General features: G+C 49.0%; 2 protein-coding genes across 2 annotated transcripts; both read left to right on the top strand.

The window, feature by feature from the left end:
- Positions 1 to 2,225: 2,225 nt before the first annotated feature.
- Positions 2,226 to 26,740, top strand: LOC120404062 (zinc finger protein 420-like). Its single transcript, XM_039536071.1, has 11 exons — positions 2,226 to 2,496; positions 2,817 to 2,930; positions 5,343 to 5,432; positions 15,029 to 15,118; positions 15,697 to 17,127; positions 17,873 to 17,899; positions 19,334 to 19,452; positions 20,660 to 20,786; positions 21,941 to 22,054; positions 24,354 to 24,443; positions 25,022 to 26,740. Exons 1-11 carry the CDS (start codon positions 2,247 to 2,249, stop codon positions 26,458 to 26,460), a joined length of 3,891 nt encoding a protein of 1,296 aa, XP_039392005.1. The 5' UTR covers positions 2,226 to 2,246; the 3' UTR covers positions 26,461 to 26,740.
- Positions 4,120 to 7,726, top strand: LOC120403197 (zinc finger protein 429-like). Its single transcript, XM_039534047.1, has 3 exons — positions 4,120 to 4,123; positions 5,343 to 5,432; positions 6,022 to 7,726. Exon 3 carries the CDS (start codon positions 6,357 to 6,359, stop codon positions 7,461 to 7,463), a length of 1,107 nt encoding a protein of 368 aa, XP_039389981.1. The 5' UTR covers positions 4,120 to 4,123; positions 5,343 to 5,432; positions 6,022 to 6,356; the 3' UTR covers positions 7,464 to 7,726.
- Positions 26,741 to 26,783: the final 43 nt, after the last annotated feature.

Below are 26,783 nucleotides of genomic sequence, written 5' to 3' on the forward strand. Positions count from 1 at the left end.
GCCTGATAGTTTCTTTGTATATTTTTTGTTGTGCACCATGCAAAATACACACAATAATTATAACAATTTTTCCTAATTATAACACAATAAAAAAGATCCTTAGCCATTGCTCTTGCTCTTACTTTGTCTGATTTATAAATGTATTGATTTATTATCCAAAAAGCAAGCAGCGTTAGTCCCATAGACTTCTTAATTTGTAACGGTCCATATAATTTATGTGAAAACATTACCTCTGGATCTGCAACAATTTGATTTGACTATTGCTCTTCAGTAATTATTTTGTGCATGTGCTATAGCTACTGTCAGATGAGATACAAAACAGAAACAGGGGTGTAATATTTGGCAGAGAGTAGCCCAATCAGGGAATTTCAGCTCTGGGAATGGCATATTCTTGTCTCACACAATGGCACTCTGGGTGCTCCCAGAAATATTTTGTCACTTTCAGCCGCTCCCATTCCAATTCCAGATTTGAATATTGCATTATTAAATAATATATAATTATGTATATACATTGTTATGAAACAATGGGTATAGCCCACAGCACCTTATGCCCAAATAAATGTGTTAGTCTCTAAGGTGTCACAGGACTCCTTGTTGTTTTTGTTATGAAAATCAATCAGATTTATTATGGTAAAATTTTTGAAAAGGCATCGCACACTGATGAATTACTATAAAATGCGCCTTTGACTAAGGAATGGGAACCATCAACAGGGAACAGGTTTCACTTCGTGTTCACTACCGGCTGGGCCTGTAACAAACCTTCCCCGAACGAGCTGATTAAGGGTTAAACCCACAGAGCTCAGAGTCCTCCTCAGCCTAGAAACGCCCAGTAATTGCTGTGAGCCCTCCCCGTGCATCATTCCTGAGCCCGGCCCGAGCGGAGCGAGCCCCCCCTGCAGGCTGCAGCCCCAGCGCCCGGCGCGGTGAGCGGGGCCCGGGGGGCGCAGCCGGAGGCGGCCGCGGAGGGAGGGAAACAGCCGCAGAGGCTGGAAATCGCTGCCTGGAGGGAGCTACCGCGGGGAGTGGGGAGGATCGGAGCCCGGGGGCCGGTTTGTACAGCGGAACCCGGTAGGGTCCGCGCCCCTGGCAGCGAGAGACTGACCGACACCTGATGCTCTTAGGCACGAGACAGCCCCTAGTTAATGGGGGCGGGCGGGACCCTTCCCGGGGCGGCGCTGCCGGGTTCTGCCCCCTTCCCGCAGAGCAGGCACCGGCCAGGGCTGGAGGCGGGGCTGGGGGCAGGTCCTGTCGCAGTTCCTCCGGCCTGTGCTGCGGGGCTGGGACCAGCCTGCTGGGGAGCCCGGGCCGGGGCCAGGCTGGGGCCGCTGCACACACGGGCAATGGGAGGCGCTGGGGGAGGCTGGACTGAGTCCCCGGGTACCGCGGGGGAGCGAGGTTCCTTCTGTGACTCCCCATCGGCCAGCGTGTTGGGGATTCACCCGGAGCGAAAAGCCTGGGCTGCTGCTGCTGGAGCTACAGCTCTGGCTGGGGCTTCCAGGGCCAGGGGCTGTCCAAATGGCAACTAAAATCTGCAGCCGGGCTGTTCCAACTGATGGGGCTCAGCCCTGGGGCAGTTTAATTGCGGTGCAGACGTCTGGGCTTCTGCTGGAGCCTGGGCTTTAGGACTCGGGTCTGTGTAGCTCAAGTACAAATAAAGTTGGTCCAGAAAGAGATATTATCTCCCCCACCTTGTCTCTCTAATATCCTGGGACCAACACGGCTACAACAGTGTAACCCTAATTCCTGCCCAATAAAGGGGGCAAGCCCAGGGAGGGAGCGACTGGGGAGTGAACCAACCATGTACTAACCCCACAATGCCGCTCCAGTGCCCCACACACACCCTGCAGTAGTGGCTCCAGCAGGGTCCATTGGAGCTGGCTGGGCCCAGTGTCCTGTTATGGACATTACATCATGGCTGGAGGGGCTGCAGTGCTACTCAGGTTTGGTCTGCCCAGCCCTCCGGGATGGTGACAGAGGGTCAGGTGTGCCGGCTAAGTATGAGTGGGACAGTGACCTGGAGCTCCAGGTTGCTGCGACACTCACTGAAGTTTGGCCAGCCTGCCCCATCATGGCAAAGGGTCAGGAGGACGACGCCTCAGAAGTGATGCTACTCTTTGTGCCAGGATACAACACCCACAGCAGGGGGCCAGGCTCAGCTCCCGCAGCCACCACTGTGGGGTGAGTCACAGATACAGAAAACACTGTTCATTACTTTTTTTACACGGCGCAAACCCACACCTATAATAATGGTACAAACTTCCAAACCTCCCAGTTCCATGGACCACTGTACATCTGCCTCACCTGCAACAACTATTCCCCTATCATTGTGTAAAGTTTGCCATGCTGAGTTGGGTTGTTTGTCCTTTCAGATGTCGGTGACGTTTGAGGACGTCGCTATGTATTTCTCCCCAGCAGAATGGGCGCTGCTGGGCAAGGAGCAAAAGCAACTTTACAGACACGTCATGTGGGAAAATTACCAGACTCTGGTCTCGTTAGGTGAGGACCGTGTCTGTGAGATCAGGGCCCCAGTGCACTGGGTGCTTCACAGAGACACAGTAACTGAGATGGAGCATTGGTCTGAGTGGTTGGGTGGAGAGGTGTCTATGGGGTTTGAAGGAGGGGTGCATGAGTGTGGATGGATAGAGGCATGTTTAATTGAGCAGAGCAGCTAGTTCATGGGGAGACAATTAGCCTTCACATTTACCTTATTGCCTAATTAAAAAACATTGCATATGGAGCTGTGCAAAGTGCAAGAGTTCTGTGGCTAGAAGTGCTTACCTTAGATCTAATGGGCGGTGATGCTTTTCTCTAAGCAGGAATCCAAACCCCCAAGCCAGTGGTGATCTCCAGCATAGAGCAAGGGGAAGATCTGTGTGTGCTGGGTCCTACAGAAGATGAAGATGGGGACATCCTGAGAGGAACCCACCCAGGTGAGGGAAGGATTTAAACTGATGTGGAGGGATTGAAGGAAGGCAGCTGGAATCCTGATACATTGTAGCCAAAGTGACAATACATCCTGGAATGTTAGTCTTTTAGTCTATTGTTAGGCTTTTTTAGAACAGTATCACATTGTCAGCTCTCATTCAATTCATGATCCACCATAACCATCACATTCTTTTCTGTTGCACCTCTGCCCAGCCAGTTATCCCCCATTTTCTGTTGTACATTTCATTTTCCTTTCTAGGTGAACTAATTTTAACTTGTGTTTTTGAATTTCACCTTGTTGATTTCAGACCAGTTCTCCAGTTTGTCAGCATCATTTAGAATTCTAATCCTGTCCACCCAAAGTGTTTGTAACCCTTTGCTGGCTGTCTGAGTCATTGGCTGAACAGCACTTGGGAATCTCCCTTCCGAGTTCAGACCCAGTTTTGTAGGGACCCAACATCGTTCCATCGCTTTTTGGGGCTTTCAGTTGACATTAATAAGAGATTTCCTTATTATTCTCCAGGACTGGTTGGGAGGCAACATCATGTTGTGAGACCTGGACTCTATTCCTCATTCTGCCACTGAGCTGCTGGCAAATCTTGGACAATATTGTATTAATTCATATAGACAATATGGGCCCAAAGAGACAAAGATGTTAACTAATGTTATGGCCAACATTAAAGAGTGTTAAATAAGGTTTGGGGTTTGGAATACAGAGACAGTAGCCTGCTCTATGCCATGGAAACACCATGAAAAATTCTTTCTAACCTTTTATTAAATATACAGAAAAAAAGGAAAAAGAGTATTTTAGGTATAATGTAAGACTTCTATTTTGACAGTGTCCCTTGTTGCCTTTCCCTTTAGCTGGAGAGAGTCTTTAGACAAAAGGCCTGTGTTTGAAAGTCTTTTAGATGGTATTAAAGATAGTAATAACTGTCCTTTTGGGGGAAAGAGAAGCAGTTAGTTGAAATGGACTGGAGCTGTTGCTGATATTATTAAAATCCGATCCCGTTTCCTAGGAGACAAAACAACATAAACCCACAGAAGAGGGAAGAGAAAAGAACAGCAAAGATAGAACATGCGGCTTCTGTCTTGGGTTTACTCTTACTTGCCGCTTCATGGCTGGAGAAACACAGGCACGGCACATGATCTGATCAGCCAATTGGAGTCCTGCCTGGCAAACCCGTAACAAGTGTTGGTCTGTTCCCGACAATGCCTCTTTGGCTGCCTCTTTGATCACAGGCTTACAACAAAGTTGCAAACTATGGCAGTTTGGGCAGGCTAAGCAAGACTCTTATTTACTAGAAGGCAAAGGGAGAAGAGTAAGAAAGAGAAGAAGTATGTGGGGAATGAAAAGAATTCATGGGAGTTAAGAGGGACAGGGGGACAAAAATCTCACATTCCAGGTTATTTGGGGAGTTAGCCAGAACTGATAACAGTGGCAATATCCTCTGGCTCCCTCTCTCTGGTGCAGTCTTGTAAAGACATCTCTTAGGATAAGGATGATGAAGATCTGGGATCCCAAAAGAGGATCAGGGTGGCAGCATGATGGTATTGCTCACCACAGCAGTTGTTAGCACACACCTGCTGTTGCTGTTTTTTTTCCGTCAGCAAGGGTTGCATTCAGTTCCACTCCTTTATTTTCCCCCGAAAGTGTTTTCTTTTGAGAAACCCCAAAGGGAAGTAATGGGCAAAATAGCCCACCCCCTTACTGTTTTTCTGCCAGTTAGGCCTAAATTCTAATTTATTCATTTTGGTTCATTAATGTCCATTTCCACACTTCTCTTGTTTACAGCTATTGTTTCATCGCTGTCCTTGAATTGCATTATGGCCTCTTTTGTTTGGACTAATTCTGTCATCTTGTTTATATTTTGCACTTTTCCCCGTAGACATTTATTGTTGTAGGATATTGTAACACTTTATAAACTTTCTCATAGTTTTTACAGTTATACGGCTAATTAGGGTAAATTTGCAGGCCCAATTATTACAACAAGTTACTCCTTTGACTCAGGTTTCTCCCCCCTTTATTTGGTATACAAGCTCTTCAACATCTTGGTGATCTCTCTATGTAGCACTTGGTGCTATGAAACCACAAGCTCAGTTGTGCTACTACAATACAAAGTAACAGTCAAGCCCCAAATAGCTTTCCCTCTTGTGAGTTGTGGAACTAGGGTGACCAGATAGCAAGTGTAAAAAAATTGGGACTGGGGGTGGAGGGTAATAGGAGCCTATATAAGAAAAAGCCCCCAAAATCAGGACTGTCCCTATAAAATCGGGACATCTGGTCACCCTATGTGGAACCCACTGTCCAACAGTGACTATAAATGAGTACTTTATAGTGCAGGAGAAAGGGCTTCTCTCAGCGATGTTCGTTTGGTCCATATGATGTCAATCAATGGCCTTTTGTTTTGGTGCAGATTTTCCAGATGCAGACGAGACCTGGGACCGGTCAGCAATTGAAAGCTCCTTGGGCTTCTTCCTCACACAAAGCTCTTTACCTGGAGCAGGTAGGGAACCTGTCCTCTCCAGCAGTGGAAGCCGGAGAGCTCATTTCAGGAATCGTCCATGACCCGCAAACTCTCCCCTCACAGAGCATTACAATAGGGATTGAAGCCCAAACACGAGAAGTGCTACAGCTCCTCACCCTGACATCCCCCTAGAAACACCATCTCTCCCCTTACACAGATTCCCCCAGTCTCTCCCCCTCCCCCATTTTCCATAGAACATGGAGACGTTGGGATCCATCACAGTGTGAGTGTTCCGTGTATGTCCCTTGGGAGAGGGATGTCACTGCTGGTGTGTGGTGATGCTGTTGTCCCCAATGAGATGGGCCTCAGAGTAGGGAGAGAATTGTGGGGGCTGATTTTCACGTTTGCTTGGGGGGCTATTTTCAGGGCCTATGGGACATTGACCTTCTCCTTCCCCAGCACGGGGGCCCCAGGGAGATTAGCCTCTTGCGCTCAACTACCATGGCCAGCCCTGCTCTGAGGGGAGAGGCATAGGGCTCCCTTAGGCACATCCTTCTGCTGGGAATGTTAGTGGTTTCCATTTCTGAGCAGCACAAGAAATAACAGCTGAATTCTCTTCCCCACCAAGCACGGGCAAGGAACCTGAGCAGGGCTGAGGGGCAGACTCCCGAGGAAGAGTCTGGCAACCTGGAGTCACCCAGCCCTTTCCCAGGAACATCAGTGGAGAGCCATTCCCAGAAATCTGAGCGGGGAAGGCACAACAAGAGGCAGTTCAGGCTCCAAAGGCAGAGGAAGCACCTGGCTAGGAAGGATTCAGGAACTGGAAGAGGCCATCAGAGGAGATCAAGGCCAAATCTAAAGCCTCCTGAAGAGGGAAAAACTGAGCCCAGAAAGAGCCTATATACCTGCCGTTTGTGCAGAGAAGAATTCAAGGTGCAGAGAGACCTGATAGGCCACCACTGGATGGTTCATAGGAGACAGAAACTGTATCACTGTAGCGAGTGTGGGGAGAGCTTTAGGAGAAAGAAGGAGTTCAGAGCACATGGGAAAGCTCACAGAAAGAAGAGAGACCATCCCTGTATTGAATGTGGGAAGATATTCCACCAGTTATCGCATCTCATTGCCCACCAGCGAATACATACGGGAGAGAGACCCTATCACTGTGCTGAGTGCGGAAAAAGATTTTTCCATATATCAGCTCTTAACATCCACAAGAGAATCCACTCAGGAGAGAGACCCTTTGCCTGCACTGAGTGTGGAAAGCGATTTATGAATTCATCAACATTTCGTAGTCATCAGGCAATCCACTCAGAAAAGAGACCCCATCGCTGTAACCAATGTGGGAAAGGCTTCAAAGTTGCATCAAGTCTTACTAGACACCTGAAAATCCACAGCAAAGAGAGACACTTCTTGTGCCACGAGTGTGGGAAAAATTTTTGCCTACGAGAACATCTGATCAGACATCAGAGGATCCACACTGGGGAGCAGCCCCATTGCTGTGCTGAGTGTGGGAAAAAATTCAGTCTCCTTCAAAGTCTCAAGAGACACCGGGAAATCCATAGCACAGGGAGACTCCATCGCTGTGCCGAGTGTGGGAAAATATTCCGTCATCTAGAAAATCTCTCTAGACACAAGAGAGTCCACACTGGGGAACTCTATCGCTGTACTGAGTGTGGAAAAGGCTTTGTCCGTCTACAACATCTCACTCGCCACCAGAGAATCCACACTGGAGAGAAACCCTATTGCTGCTCTGAGTGTGGGAAAAGTTTCACGCAATCATCAGGCCTCACCAACCACCTGAGAATCCATTCAGGAGAGCGACCCTATCCCTGCACTCAGTGTGGGAAGTGCTTTGCTCACTCGTCATCTCTTACTGAACATCTGAAAATCCATTCAGGAGAACGACCATATTCCTGCATTCAGTGTGGGAAGCACTTTGCTCGCTCATCATCTCTTACTCAGCATCAGAGAACCCACCCAGGAGAGCAACCATATTCCTGCGCTCAGTGTGGGAAGCGCTTTGCTCGCTCAGCATATCTTACTAAACACCAGAGCAGCCACTGTTCTTGATGGAGGGAACCTCTTCATTCTCTCACTTCACCCTGTTCTCAAAGCCTGTAAAAGAGGGAGAACTTGCTCCCACTCTGAAATGTTCCCACCTCTTCACTAAGCAGACACGAGTTTAGCTTCCGGGTTTGTTAAAATTATTTTGTGTAGTCCTGGAGATGGGAGCATTTAACCCTAGAGGTACCAAAACATTCCATTGTGGGCATTATGGGCTGCAGCTGGGACAGAGATGATTGGTGTCAGGACTGCACTTTGGAGGCCACAAATCAATCAAATACCCACAAAACAAATTGATCAGCAGTACCAGGCCAGTGTCTCCCTGTTCCTCAAGTGGAGAAAAACGTGGCCTTGCCTCTCTGTCAGAGGGCGATGATGAGAAGCAACTTTGTCACTGTTGTTTCATCGTTCTTGGAGGGAATAAAATAATACAAGAGAATGATGAGTCTGAAATGGCTGCATTGCCATGTGTGTAGGTGAAGACCTGCAATTTTCCCTGCAGTGCTGACTTTATCCATGACTGCCTTTCTTTCTGGAGCAGGTTATGCCAGCTGCATTTCAGTTCAGTTGTAGTATTCTCTAAATTGTTATTCCCACTCTAGAAATGGGAATTAGGTGTTAGGCTTTGAACTAGTAAAAATCTCCCAGAAGCTTTATTGTGCTAATTTACTAGTAGTTCAATTCTTCTAACCTTTGTTTATTGTATATGCGACATCTGTCAGATGCAAGGTGTATGCTCTCTTAAGGTTTGCCAAGGATGAACTGTGTGCTAGGTACAGTTAGTGCAAATGTGTCCTTGATCTAATGCTACTTGTGTGCTGTGGTCTGTTGCCAGCTAAACTGCTGTGTGCATAATTAGATAAGAAAAGGTGTGTAAGGTCTGTGGAATTTGGAATTTTCTGTCTCCTAAATGAGGAGAATACAAATATCAGCTAAACTGTGCTCATAGTTTGAAACCTAGTGAAGCTGTAACTGCTGCAAGACAGGTTTCTGAGGGGTAGCAGTGTTAGTCTGTATCAGCTAATACAGTCAGGGTGGATGTGGCCCCTTCCCAACAGTTGACAAGAAGGCGTGAATATCAGCAGAGGAAAAAAATTATTTATTGTAGTGCTAACGAGGCCAATTCAATCAGGGTGCCAGCAATGCCCCTCTGCTATGTACGTTGACCAAAACCAATAGTCTCTATGCAAAAGAATAAATGGACACAAATCAGACCTTCTTGTCAACTGTTGAGAATGGGCCACATCCACCCTGACTGTATTAGCCTCATTAGCACTGATCCCCCACTTGGTAAGGCAACTCCCATCTTTTCATGTGCTGTCTATTTATACCTGCCTACTGTATCTTTCACTCCATGCATCTGATGAAGTGGGTCATAACCCACGAAAGCTTATGCCCAAATAAATTTGTTAGTCTCTAAAGTGCCACAAGGACTCCTCATTTTTTTCCTGCAAGACAGTTCTCTAGATTAGCCATTTTTCCCATTCTTAATTTATCTAAGACCCAAGAAAGGTTAGTCATAGAGATTTCTTGAATTGTAACTGTCCATATAATTTTTGTGAAAACATTATCTCTGCATCTGCAGCAATTTAGTTGACTACTGCTTTTGGTTGATTTTTTTTTAAATGCATGTGGTATGGCTACTGACAAATCAGCTACAAAACAGAACCAGGCGTACGATATTTGGCAGAATGTAGCCCAGACATGGAGCGTCAGCTCCGGGAACGGCATATTCTTGTCTGTCCACAGTGGCACTTAGGCTGCCGGGAGAAGTATTTTATCACTTGCAGCCACTCTCCTCCAGGGCCCGCCCTAGACCCCAGCACACCAAGCGCGCACATGGGGCAGCATTTTACCGGCAGGGCGGCAGGTGGCTCCGGCGGACCTTCCGCAGTCATGCCTGCGGGAGGTCCACGCGGGATTGCGGACCTCCCGCAGGCATGACTGTGGAGGGTTTGCTGGTCCCGTGGCTCCGGTGGACCTCTCGCAGGCATGACTGCGGAGGGTCCGTTGGTCCCGCGGCTCAGGTGGACCTCCATCGGAGCCGCAGGACCAGCGGCCCCTCCACAGGGACGCCTGCAAGAGGACACCAGGAGCCCCGGGACCAGAGCCCAGCAGCGCACCCCCTGCGGCATGCCGCCCTGCTTGGGGCGGCGAAATTCTTAGAGCCGCCCCTGCTCTCATCCCAGATCCAGATTTGAATAATTATTAAATAATGTATTAATTTACTAATAGACACTTATGAACCTCAACCACCTTTCTTAGGGTAGAGTGTTTGAAAAGGCGTCTCTCACTCTGATGAATTACTAGGAAATGTTCTTTGAATAGGGGGGGCTGGAACTGAGGGTGCAGGAGCGGCAGCCCCCCTGGCCAGAAGTGGTTTCCATCCTACCCAGGGTGCCCAGCCCCCCCCGTAACATTGCTCCAATTCCCGCCTTTGCCGAAGGGACCGGACCGGGAGCCACCAACAACCAGGAACCGACTTCCCCGCGTCTCCCTCTGCCCCTCGCTCCCCGACCCGGCTGATTGAGGGTTAAACCCGCCGAGCTCCGGGTCCCGCCCCGCCTAGACGCGCCCAGTAATCGCTGCGGGCTCGGGCGGGACCTTCTCGTGCCCCGCGGAGCCCTGGGGGCCGAGCCCGGCCTGAGCGGCGCGTGCGGAGCGAGCCCCCCGCAGGCTGCAGCCCCAGCGCCCGGCGCGGTGAGCGGGGCCCGGGGGCGCAGCCGGAGGCGGCCGCGGAGGGAGGGAAGCAGCCGCCGAGGCTGGAAATCGCCGCCTGGGGAGGGAGCTGCTGGGGGCGGAGCCGAACCGCGCCTGGGCCCGGAGCCCCCCCCGGGGGCCGGTTTGTGCAGCGGAGCCCGGCAGGGGCCGCGCCCGAGCGCGCGAGAGCCCGAGCGACCCCCCTGCTCGCTGCTGGGGGCGGGCGGGGCCTTCCCGGGGCGGCGCTGCGGGGGCTGCCGGGCTCTGCCCCCTCCCGCCGAGCGGGCACCGGCCGGGGCTGGGGGCGGGGCCTGTCGGGCGGTTCCTCCGGCCTGTGCTGCGGGGCCGGGACCAGCCTGCTCGGGAGCCGGGTTAGGTGACCAGACAGCAAATGTGAAACATTGTGACAGAGGATGGGGGGTAATAAGAGCCTGTATAAAAAAAGACCCCAAAATTGGGACTGTCCCTATAAAATCGGGACATCTGGTCACCCTAGACCGGGTTGGGGCCAGGCTGGGGCCACTGCACACACTGGCAATGGGCGACGGGCTGGGAGGTTGCACTGAGTCCATGGGTACCGAATGGGGCTGGGGGTTTCCTTCTGTGACTTTCCCATCTGCCGACGCGTTGGGGATTCACCCAGAGCCCTCTGGAGCGAAAAGTCTGGGCTGCTGCTGCTTGAGCTACAGCTCTGCCTGGGGCTCCCAGGGGCTGTCTAGAGGGCAACTCAAAATCTGCAACCAGGCTGTGCCAGCTGATACAGCTCAGCCTAGCGGGAGTTTCATTGCGGTGCAGACATTTGGGCTTCTGCTGGAGCCTGGGCTTTAGGACCCTGCTCTGTGTAGCTCAAGAACAATTAAGTTTGGTCCAGTAAGAGAGATTATCTCCCTCACCTTGTCTCTCTAATATCCTGGGACCAACACGGCTACAACAGTGTAACCCTAATTTCCGCCCAAGAGAGGGAACGCCCAGGGAGGGGGCGACTCGGGTGTGAACCAACCCTGTACACACCCCAGCATGCTGCTCCAGGAAAACTCTGTCCATTAATTTTTTACACTGAGACAAACTGCAAACCTCCCAGGGCCCTCCCAGTTCCATGGACCACTGTACACCTGCCTCACCTGCAACAGCTATTCCTCTATCAGTGTGTAAACTTTGCCATGCTGAGTTGGGTTGTTTGTCCTTTCAGATGTCGGTGACGTTTGAGGATGTCGCCATGTATTTCTCCCCAGTGGAGTGGGCACTGCTGGGCGAGGAGCAAAGGCAACTTTACAGACACGTCATGTGGGAAAATTACCAGACTCTGGTCTCGTTAGGTGAGGAGCTGCGTCTGTGAGATCAGGGCCCCAGTGCACTGGGTGCTACACAGAGACACAGTAACTGAGATGGAGCATTGGTCTGAGTGGTTGGGTGGAGAGGTGTCTATGGGGTTTGAAGGAGGGGTGCATGGGTTTGGATGGATAGAGGCATGTTTCATTGAGCAGAGCAGCCAGTTCATGGGCAGACAATTTGGGTGAGTCAATATCTTTCATTGGTCCAACTTCTGTTGGTGAGAGAGACAAGCTTTTGAGCCACACAGAGCTCTTTTTCAGCTTCTCTCTCTCACCGACAGAAGCTGGTCCAATTAAATATATTACCTCACTCACCTGGTCTCTCTAATATCCTGGGACTGATATGTCTACAACTGCACTGCATATCTTCAAGAGGACACACTTCCACCCATGGTCACTAGTGCTCCACAGTTTAAGGGAGGAGAATTCTGGCTCTTGTAGTTCCCCAGACAGCACATGAGCATTGGATTGTGTGTTCCCCAGGCCTACAGGATGAACAGCCAGACGACACCACAGTGAAGGAGAAAGACAGACTGGGTTCATCTAAGCTGGTGTAAACTGGGTTCATCTATGCTGCTCTGGCTGTCCTGAGTCAGTTGACTCAGGGTGTGGGACTCAGGCTGCGGGGCTAAAGATTGCAGTGTAGATATTCATGCTTGTGTTGGAGCCTCTGCTCCGGGACCCTCCCTCCAAATATCTACTCGGCAATTTTACAGTCCCACAGCCCAAGCCCCTCAAGCCCAAGACATCTGACCCAGGTGTTTAATTCCTATGTAAACGTATCCATCAGAGGGGGAGGGGTGCTGGGCCACAGCAGAGTAACTCTCCTAGGCTAAGGAGAAATATCCAGCATTTGCCACATTTGTGCCCCACAATCCCTTCAGACACCGCAGTCATGTCCGTCTGCCCTTTCCACAGGTGCCAAGTTGTTTGCAACTCAATATCTCGCTACTGCCGGGCGCCAGGAGTGTTGACCATAAGCTGCAGTTCATGTTTCCATGGAAAACAGTTGCCTATTAGCCTTCACAATTAGCTCATTGCTTAATTGGCACAAACATTGCATGTGCATCTGTGCAAAGTGCAGCAGTACTGTGCCTAGAAATGCTTAGTTGTGATGCTTTTCTCTAAGCAGGAATCAAAATGCCCAAGCCAGTGATGATCTCCAGCATTGAGCAAGGGGAAGATCTGTGTGTGCAGGGTCCCACAGAAGATGAAGATGGGGACATCCTGAGAGGAACCCACCCAGGTGAGGAAGGAGTTAAAGTGATGTGCACGGATCGAACGAGTAGCTGAAGGCAGCTATAATCCTGAGATGTTTTGGCCAAAGTGACAATACATCCTGGAATGTTAGTCTTTTAGTCTAATATTAGGCTTTTTTAGAACAGTATCATGATGTCGACTACCATTCAATTCGTGATCCAGTATAACCACCACATTCTTTTCTGCTGTACTGCTGCCAAGCCAGTTATTCCCCATTTTCTAGCTGTCTATTTCATTTTTCCTTCCTAACTGAACTATTTCGTTCCTGTATTTCTTAAATGTCACCTTGTTGATTTCAGACCAGTTCTCCAGTTTGCCAACATCCTTTAGAATTCTAATCCTGTCCACCAAAGTGTTTGTAATCCTTCCCTGGCTGTCTGAATCATTGGCCAAGCAGCACTTGGGAATCTCCCTTCCAGTTTCAGGACCAATTTTGTAGGTACTCGGCATTGTTCCATCGCTTTTGTGGGCTCTCAGTTGACATTCATAAGGGATTTTCTTATTACTCCCCAGGACTGTTTGGGAGACATCATGTTGTGGGAGTGAGGAGACCTGGACTCTATTCCTCATTCTGCCACTGAGCTGCTGGCAGACCGTGGACAATGTTGTATTAATTCATGTAGATTACATGGGCCCAGAGAGACAAAGGTGTTAACATGACACTGTCATGGACAACATTAAAGAATATTAAATAAGGTTTGGGGTTTGGAATACAGAGAGAGTAGCCTGCTTAGTACCATGCAAACACCATGAAAAATTCTTTCTATTCTTTTATTAAAGATACAGAAAAAGAAGGTAAAAGAGTTAAGGCATTTGAATGTCATGGATAATGCAAGACTCTTTTTACAATGTCCCTTGTTGCCGTTCCCTTTAGCTGCAGGGAGTGTTTAGACAAAAGGCCTCTGTTTGAAAGTCTTTTAGATGGTATTAAACACAGTAATTACTGTCCCTTTGAAATGTTGGAGCTGTTGTTGATATTAATAAAATCCGATCCCTTTTCCTAGGAGACAAAAAAACACAAACCCACTCGAGGGAAGAGAAAAGAACAGCAAAGATAGAACATGCGGCTTCTATCTTGGGTTTACTCTTACTTGCTGCTTCACGGCTGGAGAAACACAGGCACGACACATGATCTGATCAGCCAATTGCAGAGCTGCCTTGCAAACCTGTCCAGCGTCAGTCTGTTCTGGACAATGCGTTTGGCTGCCTCTTTGATCACAGGCTTACAGAACGGTTGCAAACTATGGCAGTTCTGGCAGGCTAAGGCAGACTCTTATTTACTAGAAAGCAGAGGGATAAGAGTAAGAAAGAGAAGAAATATGGGGGGGAATGAAAAGGAATTCATGGGAGTTAAGAGAGATGGGGGGACAAAAATCTCACATTCCAGGTGATTTTGGGGAGTTAGCCAGAACTGATATTAGTGGCAGTATCCTCCAGCTCCCTCTCTCTGGTCCATTCTTGTTAAGACATCTCTTAGGATTAGGACAAAGAAGATCTGGGGTCCCAAAATCAGGATTAGGTTGGCAGCATGATGGTATCGCTCACTGCAGCAGCTGTTGGCACACACCTGCTATTGCTGTTTTTTTTCAGTCAGCAAGGGTTGCGTTCAGTTCCTCTCCTTTATTGTCCCCCGAAAATGTTTTCTTTTGAGAAACCCTTAAAAGAAGTAGTGAGCAAAATAGCCCAGCCCCTCATTGTTTTTCTGTCAGGCCTAAATTAAGCTCAGTCGTTTTGGTTCGTTACTGTCCTGTTCCACATTTCTCTTGCTTACAGCCATCATTTTAACACTGCCCTTGAATTGCATTATAGGCCTTTTATATTTGGACAAATTCTGTCGCCGTTTTTATATTTTTCACCTTTTCCCATCGACATTTATTGTTGTAGGATATTGTAACACTTTATAAACTTTCTCACAGTTTTTACAATTAAATGGCCAATTAGGGACAATTTCTGGGCCCAGTTATTACAACAAGAAGTTACTCCTTTGGCTCAGGTTCTCTCCCACCCTTTGTGTATTTAGTATATAAGCTCTTCAACATCAGGGTGGTCTCACTGTAATTTTGTGCAGCACCTGGTGCTATGGTACTGTAATCTCAGTTGTGCTACCATAATACAAAATAAGTGTCCAGACCCAAATAGATTCCCCTCTTGTGCATTGTGGAACCCACTGTGCAACAGTGACCATAAATGAGTAATTTACAGTGCAGGGGAAAGGGCTTCTCTCAGTGATAGTCATTCGGTCTATGTGCTGTCAACTAAAGACCTTTTGTCTTGGTGCAGATTTTCCAGATGCAGAAGAGACCTGGGACTGGCCAGCAATTGAAAGCTCCTTGGGCTTCTTCCTCACACAAGGCTCTTCCCCTGGAGCAGGTAGGGAACCAGCTCTGCCCTTTCCAGCAGTGGGAGCTGGAGAGCTCATTTCAGGAATTGTCCATCAGCTGCAAACTCTCCCCTCACAGAGCATTATAATAGGAATTGAAGCCCAAACATGAGAAGTGCTAGAGCTCCTCACCCTGACATTCCCCTAGAAACTCCATCACTCCCCTTACGCAGATTCCCCCAGTCTCTCCCCCTCTGCCATTTTCCATAGAATACGGAGCTGTTGGGATCCATCCCAGTGTGAGTGTTCCCTGTGTGTCCCCTGGGAGAGGGGTGTCACTGCTGGTGTGCGGTGATGCTGTTCTCCCCAGTAAGATGGGCCTCAGAGTAGGGAGAGAATTGTGGGGGCTGATTTCCAGGTTTATTTGGGGGGGTATTATCAGGGCCTATGGGACACTGACCATCTCCTCCTTCCCAGCACTGGGGCCCCTGGGAGTTTGGCCTCTTGCATTCAACTGCCGATGGCCAGCCCTGCTCTGAGAGGAGAGGCATAGGGCTGCTGGGAATATTTGTCGTTTCTCTTTGTGAGGAGTACAAGAAATAACATCTGAATTCTCTTCCTCACCAAGCAGGTGCGAGGAACCTGAACAGAGCTGAGTGGCAGACTCCTGAGGAAGGGCCTGGTAACCTGGAGCCACTCAGGCCTTTCCCAGGGACATCAGGGAAGAACCATTCCAAGAAAACTGAGCAGGGAGGACAGCACAAGAGTCAGGGGAGGCCACAAAGGCAGAGGAAAAATCTGACCAGGAAGGAGCCAGCAACCTCAAGAGGCCATCAGAGGAGATCCAGGCCAGATCCAAAGCCTGCAAAGGGAAAAGCGGAGTCCAGAAAGAGCTTATATACCTGCCGTGTGTGCAGGGAAGAATTCAAGGTGCAGAGAGACCTGATAAGTCACCACTCGATGGTTCATAAGAAACAGGAACTGTATCACTGCAGCAAGTGTGGGGAGAGTTTTAGGAGAAAGAAGGAGCTCAGCGCACATGGGAAAGCTCACAGAAAGAAGAGAGACCATCCCTGTCCTGAATGTAGGAAAATATTCAACCAGTTATCACTGCTCACTGCCCACCAGAGAATCCACACTGGAGAGAAACCATATCACTGTGCTGAGTGCGGAAAAAGATTCTTATACTTATCATCTTTTACCATCCACAAGAGAATCCACTCAGGAGAGAGACCCTATGCCTGCACTGAGTGTGGAAAGCAATTTATGGATTCGTCAGCATTTCGTAATCACCAGAGAATCCACTCAGAAAAGAGACCCCATCGCTGTAACCAATGTGGGAAAGGCTTCAAACGTACATCAAATCTTACTAGGCACCAGAAAATCCACAGCGGAGAGAAACCCTTCTTGTGCCACGAGTGTGGGAAAAAGTTCTGCCTACAAGAACATCTGATCAGACATCAGAGGATCCACACTGGGGAGCAGCCCCATTGCTGTGCTAAGTGTGGGAAAAAATTCAGTCTCCTTCAAAGTCTCAAGAGGCACCAGGAAATCCATAGCACAGGGAGACTCCATCGCTGTGCCGAGTGTGGGAAAATATTCCGTCATCTAGAAAATCTCTCTAGACACAAGAGAGTCCACACTGGGGAACTCTATCGCTGCACTGACTGTGGAAAAGGCTTTGTCCGTCTACAACATCTCACTAGCCACCAAAGAATCCACACTGGAGAGAAACCCTATTGCTGCTCTGAGTGTGGGAAAAGTTTCACCCAATCGTCAGGCCTCACCAACCACCTGATAATCCATTCAGGAGAGCGACCCTATCCCTGCACTCAGTGTGGGAAGTGCTTTGCTCACTCGTCATCTCTTACTGAACATCTGAAAATCCATTCAGGAGAGCGACCATATTCCTGCATTCAGTGTGGGAAGCACTTTGCTCGCTCATCATCTCTTACTCAGCATCAGAGAACTCACCCAGGAGAGCAACCATATTCCTGCGTTCAGTGTGGGAAGCGCTTTGCTCGCTCATCACGTCTTACTAAACACCAGAGCAGCCACTGTTCTTGATGGAGGGAACCTCTTCATTCTGTCACTTCACCCTGTTCTCAAAGTCTGTAAAAGAGGGAGAACTTACTCCCACTCTGAAATGTTCCCACCTCTTCCCTAAGCAGACACGAGTTTAGCTTCCGGGTTTGTTAAAATTATTTTGTGTAGTCCTGGAGATGGGAGCATTCAACCCTAGAGATACCAAAACATTCCATTGTGGGCATTATGGGCTGCAGCTGAGACAGAGATGATTGGTGTCAGGACTGCACTTTGGAGGCCACAAATCAATCAAACACCCACAAAACAAATTGATCAGCAGTACCAGGCCAGTGTCTCCCTGTTCCTCAAGTGGGGAGAAACGTGGCCTTGCTTCTCTGTCAGAGGGCGATGATGAGATGCGACTTTATGTCACTGTTGTTTCATCGTTCTTGGAGGGAATAAAATAATACAAGAGACTGATGAGTCTGAAATGGCTGCATTGCCATGTGTGTAGGTGAAGACCTGCAATTTTCCCTGCAGTGCTGACTTTATCCATGACTGCCTTTCTTTCTGGAGCAGGTTATGCCAGCTGCATTTCAGTTCAGTTGTAGTATTCTCTAAATTGTTATTCCCACTCTAGAAATGGGGGTGTTAGGCTTTGAACTAGTCAAAATCTCCCAGAAGCTTTATTGTGCTAATTTACTAGTAGTTCATTTGTTCTAACCTTTGTTCATTGTATATGCGACATCTGTCAGATGCAAGGTGTATGCTCTCTTAAGGTTTGCCAGGGATGAACTGTGTGCTAGGTACAGTTAGTGCAAATGTGTCCTTGATCTAATGCTACTTGTGTGCTGTGGTCTGTTGCCAGCTAAACTGCTGTGTGCATAAATAGATAAGAAAAGGTGTGTAAGGTCTGTGGAATTTGGAATTTTCTGTCTCCTAAATGAGGGGAATACAAATATCAGCTAAACTGTGCTCATAGTTTGAAACCGAGTGAAGATGTAAGTGCTGCGAGGCAGGTTTCCGAGGGGTAGCAGTGTTAGTCTGTATCAGCTAATACAGTCAGGGTGGATGTGGCCCATTCCCAACAGTTGACAAGAAGGCCTGAATATCAGCAGAGGAAAAAAATTATTTATTGTAGTGCTAACAAGGCCAATTCAATCAGGGTGCCAGCAATGCCCCTCTGCCATGTACATTGACCAAACCAGATAGGCTCTATGCAAAAGAATAAATGGACCCAAATCAGACCTTCTTGTCAACTGTTGAGAATGGGCCACATCCACCCTGACTGTATTAGCCTCATTAGCACTGATCCACCACTTGGTAAGGTAACTCCCATCTTTTCATGTGCTGTCTATTTATACCTGCCTACTGTATCTTTCACTCCATGCATCTGATGAAGTGGGTCATAACCCACGAAAGCTTATGCTCAGATAAATTTGTTAGTCTCTAAAGTGCCACAAGGACTCCTCATTTTTTTTCCTGCAAGACAGTTCTCTAGATTAGCCATTTTTCCCGTTCTTAATTTATCTAAGAGCCAAGAAAGGTTAGTCATAGAGATTTCTTGAATTGTAAATGTCCATATAATTTATGTGAAAACATTACCTCTGCATCTGCAACAATTTGGTTGACTACTGCTTTTGGTTGATCTTTTTTTTCATGCATGTGGTATGGCTACTGTCAAATCAGCTACAAAGCAGAGCCAGGGGTATGATATTTGGCAGAATGTAGCCCAGACAGGGAGTGTCAGCTCCGGGAATGACATATTCTTCTCTCACCACAGTGGCACTTAGGCTGCTGGGAGAAGTATTTTATCACTTACAGCCACTCTGATCCCAGATCCAGATGTTAATAATTATTAAATAATGTATTAATTTACTAATAGCCACTGTTATGAACCTCAACCACATTTCTTAGGGTAGAGTGATTGAAAAGGCGTCTCTCACCCTGATGAATGACTAAGAAATGTTCTTTAACCCGGGGCTGGAACTCAGGGGCTGGGGGGGCAGGAGCGGCAGCCCCCCTGGCCGGAAGTGGTTTCCATCCTACCCAAGGTGCCCAGCCCCCCCCCCCGTAACATTGCTCCAATTCCCGCCTTTGCAGAAGGGACCGGACCCGGAGCCACCAACAACCAGGAACCGACTCCCCCGCGTCTCCCTCCGCCCCTCGCTCCCCGACCGGGCTGATTGAGGGTTAAACCCGCCGAGCTCCGGGTCCCGCCCCGCCTGGACGCGCCCAGTAATCGCTGCGGGGGGCGGGCTCGGGGCGGGACCGTCTCGTGCCCCGCGGAGCCCTGGGGGCCGAGCCCGGCCTGAGCGGAGCGAGCCCCCCGCAGGCTGCAGCCCCAGCGCCCGGCGCGGTGAGCGGGGCCCGGGGGGCGCAGCCGGAGGCGGCCGCGGAGGGAGGGAAGCAGCCGCCGAGGCTGGAAATCGCCGCCTGGGGAGGGAGCTGCTGGGGGCGGAGCCGAACCGCGCCTGGGCCCGGAGCCCCCCCCGGGGGCCGGTTTGTGCAGCGGAGCCCGGCAGGGGCCGCGCCCCAGCGCGCGAGAGCCCGAGCGACCCCCCTGCTCGCTGCTGGGGGCGGGCGGGGCCTTCCCGGGGCGGCGCTGCGGGGGCTGCCGGGCTCTGCCCCCTCCCGCCGAGCGGGCACCGGCTGGGGCTGGGGGCGGGGCCTGTCGGGCGGTTCCTCCGGCCTGTGCTGCGGGGCCGGGACCAGCCTGCTCGGGAGCCGGGTTAGGTGACCAGACAGCAAATGTGAAACATTGGGGTGGGGGGTAATAGGAGCCTGTATAAGAAAAAGACCCCAAAATTGGGACTGTCCCTATAAAATCGGGACATCTGGTCACCCTAGACCGGGTTGGGGCCAGGCTGGGGCCGCTGCACACACTGGCAATGGGCGACGCGCTGGGAGGTTACACTGAGTCCTTAGGTACCAAATGAGGGAGGTTCCTTCTGTGACTTTCCCATCGCCCAGTGTGTTGGGGATTCACCCAGAGCCCTCCGGAACGAAAAGCCTGGGCTGCTGCTGTTTGAACTACAGCTCTGGCTGGGGCTCCCAGGGGCTGTCTAGACGGCAACTCAAAATCTGCAACCAGGCTGTGCCAGCTGATACAGCTCAGCCTAGCGGGAGTTTAATTGCGGTGCAGACATTTGGGCTTCTGCTGGAGCCTGGGCTTTAGGACCCTGCTCTGTGTAGCTCAAGAACAAATAAGTTTGGTCCAGTAAGAGAGATTATCTCCTTCACCTTGTCTCTCTAATATCCTGGGACCAACACGGCTACAACAGTGTAACCCTAATTTCCGCCCAAGAGAGAGGGAACACCCAGGGAGGGAGCTACTGGGGAGTGAACCAACCCTGTACACACCCCAGCATGCCGCTCCGGGAAAACTCTGTCCGTTAATTTTTTTCACTGAGACAAAATGCAACCATAGTAATGGTACAAACTTTCAAGCCTCCCAGGGCCCTCCCAGTTGTGTGGACCACTGTACACCTGCATCACTTGCCACAGCTATTCCTCTATCAGCGTGTAAACTTTGCCATGCTGAGTTGGGTTGTTTGTCCTTTCAGATGTCGGTGACCTTTGAGGATGTGGCCATGTATTTCTCCCCAGCGGAGTGGGCACTGCTGGGCGAGGAGCAAAGGCAACTTTACAGACACGTCATGTGGGAAAATTACCAGACTCTGGTCTCGTTAGGTGAGGAGCTGCGTCTGTGAGATCAGGGCCCCAGTGCACTGGGTGCTGCACAGAGACACAGTAACTGAGATGGAGCATTGGTCTGAGTGGTTGGGTGGAGAGGTGTCTATGGGGTTTGAAGGAGGGGTGCATGGGTGTGGATGGATAGAGGAATGTTTAATTGAGCAGAGCAGCCAGTTCATGGGGTGACAATTTGGGTGAGGCAATATCTTTCATTGGTCCAACTTCTGTTGGTGAGAGAGACAAGCTTTTGAGCCACACAGAGCTCTTCTTCAGGTCTGGGAAAGGAAAGCTCCTCTCTCTCACCAACAGAAGCTAGTCCAATTAAATATATTACCTCACTCACCTGGTCTCTCTAATATCCTGGGACTGATATGTCTACAACTACACTGCATATCTTCAAGAGGACACACTTCCACCCATGGTCACTAGTGCTCCACAGTTTAAGGCAGGAGAATTCTGGCTCTTGTAGTTCCCCAGACAGCACATGAGCATTGGATTGTGTGTTCCCCAGGCCTACAGGATGAACAGCCAGACAACACCACAGTGAAGGAGAAAGACAGACTGTGTTCATCTAAGCTGGTGTAAACTGGGTTCATCTATGCTGCTCTCGCTGTCCTGGGTCAGTTGACTCAGGATGTGGGACTCAGGCTGCGGGGCTAAAGATTGCAGTGTAGATATTCATGCTTGTGTTGGAGCCTCTGCTCCGGGACCCTCCCTCCAAATATCCACTAAGCAATTTTACAGTCTGACAGCTCAAGCCCAAGACATCTGATCCAGGTGTTTAATTCCTATGTAAACGTATCCATCAGAGGGAGAGGGGTGCTGGGCCACAGCAGAGTAACTCTCCTAGGCTAAGGAGAAATATCCAGCATTTGCCACATTTGTGCCCCACAATCCCTTCAGACACCGCAGTCATGTCCATCTGCCCTTTCCACAGGTGCCAAGTTGTTTGCAACTCAATATCTCGCTACTGCCGGGCGCCAGGAGTGTTGACCATAAGCTGCAGTTCATGTTTCCATGGAAAACAGTTGCCTATTAGCCTTCACAATTAGCTCATTGCTTAATTGGCACAAACATTGCATGTGCATCTGTGCAAAGTGCAGCAGTTCTGTGCCTAGAAATGCTTAGTTGTGATGCTTTTCTCTAAGCAGGAATCAAAACGCCCAAGCCAGTGATGATCTCCAGCATAGAGCAAGGGGAAGATCTGTGTGTTCAGGGTCCCACAGAAGATGAAGATGGGGACATCCTGAGAGCCACCCACCCAGGTGAGAAAGGAGTTATAGTGATGTGCAGGGATCGAACGAGTAGCTGAAGGCAGCTATAATCCTGATATGTTTTGGCCAAAGTGACAATACATCCTGGAACGTTAGTCTTTTAGTCTAATATTAGGCTTTTTTAGAACAGTATCATGATGTCGACTACCATTCAATTTGTGATCCAGTATAACCACCACATTCTTTTCTGCTGTACTGCTGCCAAGCCAGTTATTCCCCATTTTCTAGCTGTCTATTCCATTTTTCCTTCCTAACTGAACTATTTCGTTCCTGTATTTCTTAAATGTCACCTTGTTGATTTCAGACCAGTTCTCCAGTTTGCCAACATCCTTTAGAATTCTAATCCTGTCCACCAAAATGTTTGTAATCCTTCCCTGGCTGTCTGAATCATTGGCCAAGCAGCACTTGGGAATCTCCCTTCCAGTTTCAGGACCAATTTTGTAGGTACTCAGCATTGTTCCATCGCTTTTGTGGGCTCTCAATTGACATTCATAAGGGATTTTCTTATTACTCCCCAGGACTGTTTGGGAGACAACATCATGTTGTGGGAGTGAGGAGACCTGGACTCTATTCCTCATTCTGCCACTGAGCTGCTGGCAGACCGTGGACATTGTTGTATTAATTCATGTAGATTACATGGGCCCAGAGAGACAAAGGTGTTAACATGACACTGTCATGGGCAACATTAAAGAATATTAAATAAGATTTGGGGTTTGGAATACAGAGACAGTAGGCTGCTTAGTACCATGCAAACACCATGAAAAATTGTTTCTAATCTTTTATTAAAGATACAGAAAAAGAAGGTAAAAGAGTTATGGCATTTGAATGTCATGGATAATGCAAGACTCTTTTTACAATGTCCCTTGTTGCCTTTCCCTTTAGCTGCAGAGAGTGTTTAGACAAAAGGCCTCTGTTTGAAAGTCTTTTAGATGGTATTAAACACAGTAATTACTGTCCCTTTGAAATGTTGGAGCTGTTGTTGATATTATTAAAATCCAATCCTGTTTCCTAGTTGATAAGAAAACACAAACCCACTCAAGAGGGAAGAGAAAAGAACAGCAAAGATAGAACATGCGGCTTCTATCTTGGGTTTACTCTTACTTGCTGCTTTACTGCTGGAGAAACACAGGCACGACACATGATCTGATCAGCCAATTGGAGACCTGCCTGGCAAACCTGTCCAGCGTTGGTCTGTTCTGGACAATGCGTTTCCCTGCCTCTTTGATCACAGGCTTACAGAACGGTTGCAAACTATGGCAGTTCTGGCAGGCTAAGGCAGACTCTTATTTACTAGAAGGCAGAGGGAGAAGAGTAGGAAAGAGAAGAAATATGGCAGGGAATGAAAAGGAATTCATGGGAGTTAAGAGAGACGGGGGGACAAAAATCTCACATTCCAGGTGATTTTGGGGAGTTAGCCAGAACTGATAATAGTGGCAGTATCCTCCAGCTCCCTCTCTCTGGTCCATTCTTGTTAAGACATCTCTTAGGATTAGGACAAAGAAGATCTGGGGTCCCAAAATCAGGATTAGGTTGGCAGCATGATGGTATCGCTCACTGCAGCAGCTGTTGGCACACACCTGCTATTGATGTTTTTTTTCCGTGAGCAAGAGTTGCGTTCACTTCCCCTCCTTTATTGTCCCCCAAAAATGTTTTCTTTTGAGAAACCCTTAAAGGAAATTGTGAGGAAAATAGCCCAGCCCCTCATTGTTTTGCTGTCAGGCCTCAATTAAACTCAGTCATTTTGGTTCATTACTGTCCTGTTCCACATTTCTCTTGCTTACAGCCATCATTTTAACACTGCCCTTGAATTGCATTATAGGCCTTTTATATTTGGACAAATTCTGTCGCCGTTTTTATATTTTTCACCTTTTCCCATCAACATTTATTGTTGTAGGATATTGTAACACGTTATAAACTTTCTCACAGTTTTTACAATTAAATGGCCAATTAGGGACAATTTCTGGGCCCAGTTATTACAACAAGAAGTTACTCCTTTGACTCAGGTTCTCTCCCACCCTTTGTGTATTTAGTATATAAGCTCTTCAACATCAGGGTGGTCTCACTGTAATTTTGTGCAGCACCTGGTGCTATGGTACCGTGATCTCAGTTGTGCTACCATAATACAAAATAAGTGTCCAGACCCAAATAGCTTCCCCTCTTGTGCATTGTGGAACCCACTGTGCAACAGTGACCATAAATGAGTAATTTCCAGTGCAGGGGAAAGGGCTTCTCTCAGTGATAGTCATTCGGTCTATGTGATGTCAACTAAAGAGCTTTTGTCTTGATGCAGATTTTCCAGATGCAGAAGAGACCTGGGACTGGCCAGCAATTGAAAGCTCCTTGGGCTTCTTCCTCACACACAGCTCTTCCCCTGGAGCAGGTAGGGAACCAGCTCTGCCCTTTCCAGCAGTGGGAGCTGGAGAGATCATTTCAGGAATTGTCCATCAGCTGCAAACTTTCCCCTCACAGAGCATTACAATAGGGATTGAAGCCCAGACATGAGAAGTGCTAGAGCTCCTCACCCTGACATCCCCCTAGAAACTCCATCACTCCCCTTACGCAGATTCCACCAGTCTCTCCCCCTCCCCCATTTTCCATAGAACACGGAGCTGTTGGGATCCATCCCAGTGTGAGTGTTCCCTGTGTGTCCCCTGGGAGAGGGGTGTCAGTGCTGGTGTGCGGTGATGCTGTTCTCCCCAGTAAGATGGGCCTCAGAGTAGGGAGAGAATTGTGGGGGCTGATTTCCAGGTTTATTTGGGGGAGTATTATCAGGGCCTATGGGACACTGACCATCTCCTCCTTCCCAGCACTGGGGCCCCTGGGAGTTTGGCCTCTTGCACTCAAGTGACGATGGCCAGCCCTGCTCTGAGGGGAGAGGCATAGGGCTGCTGGGAATATTAGTCGTTTCTCTTTGTGAGGAGCACAAGAAATAACATCTGAATTCTCTTCCTCACCAAGCAGGGGCAAGGAACCTGAACAGAGCTGTGGGGCAGACTCCTGAGGAAGGGCCTGGTAACCTGGAGCCACTCAGGCCTTTCCCAGGGACATCAGGGAAGAACCATTCCAAGAAATCTGAGCAGGGAGGACAGCACAAGAGGCAGGGGAGGCCACAAAGGCCGAGGAAAAATCTGACCAGGAAGGAGCCAGCAACCTCAAGAGGCCATCAGAGGAGATCCAGGCCAGATCCAAAGCCTGCAAAGGGAAAAGCGGAGTCCAGAAAGAGCTTATATACCTGCCGTGTGTGCAGGGAAGAATTCAAGGTGCAGAGAGACCTGATAAGTCACCACTCGATGGTTCATAAGAAACAGGAACTGTATCACTGTAGCGAGTGTGGGGAGAGTTTTAGGAGAAAGAAGGAGCTCAGCGCACATGGGAAAGCTCACAGAAAGAAGACAGACCATCCCTGTTCTGAATGTGGGAAGATATTCAACCAGTTATCACTGCTCACTGCCCACCAGAGAATCCACACTGGGGAGAGACCATATCACTGTGCTGAGTGTGGAAAAAGATTCTTATACTTATCAGCTTTTACCATCCACAAGAGAATCCACTCAGGAGAGAGACCCTATGCCTGCACTGAGTGTGGAAAGCAATTTATGGATTCGTCAACATTTCGTAGACATCAGGCAATCCACTCAGAAAAGAGACCCCATCGCTGTAACCAGTGTGGGAAAGGCTTCAAACATACATCAAATCTTACTAGGCACCAGAAAATCCACAGCGGAGAGAAACGCTTCTTGTGCCACGAGTGTGGGAAAAAGTTCTGCCAACGAGAACATCTGATCAGACATCAGATGATCCACACTGGGGAGCAGCCCCATTGCTGTGCTAAGTGTGGGAAAAAATTCAGTCTCCTTCAAAGTCTCAAGAGGCACCAGGAAACCCATAGTACAGAGAGACTCCATCGCTGTGCTGAGTGTGGGAAAATATTCCGTCATCCAGAAAATCTCTCTAGACACAAGAGAGTCCACACTGGGAAACTCCATCGCTGCACTGACTGCGGAAAAGGCTTTGTCTATATACATCATTTCAAGAGCCATCAGAGAATCCACACTGGAGAGAAACCCTATAGCTGCTCTGAGTGTGGGAAAAGTTTCACCCAATCCTCAGGCCTCACCAACCACCTGATAATCCATTCAGGAGAGCGACCCTATCCCTGCACTCAGTGTGGGAAGTGCTTTGCTCACTCGTCATCTCTTACTGAACATCTGAAAATCCATTCAGGAGAGCGACCATATTCCTGCATTCAGTGTGGGAAGCACTTTGCTCGCTCATCATCTCTTACTCAGCATCAGAGAACCCACCCAGGAGAGCAACCATATTCCTGCGCTCAGTGTGGGAAGCGCTTTGCTCGCTTATCACGTCTTACTAAACACCAGAGCACCCACTGTTCTTGATGGAGGGAACCTCTTCATTCTGTCACTTCACCCTGTTCTCAAAGTCTGTAAGAGAGGGAGAACTTGCTCCCACTCTGAAATGTTCCCACCTCTTCCCTAAGCAGACACGAGTTTAGCTTCCGGGTTTGTTAAAATTATTTTGTGTAGTCCTGGAGATGGGAGCATTTAACCCTAGAGGTACCAAAACATTCCATTGTGGGCATTATGGGCTGCAGCTGGGACAGAGATGATTGGTGTCAGGACTGCACTTTGGAGGCCACAAATCAATCAAACTCCCACAGCAGTACCAGGCCAGTGTCTCCCTGTTCCTCAAGTGGGGAAAA

The sequence above is a fragment of the Mauremys reevesii genome, linkage group 4 (assembly GCF_016161935.1).
Source record: "Mauremys reevesii isolate NIE-2019 linkage group 4, ASM1616193v1, whole genome shotgun sequence".
NCBI lineage: Eukaryota > Metazoa > Chordata > Testudines > Geoemydidae > Mauremys > Mauremys reevesii.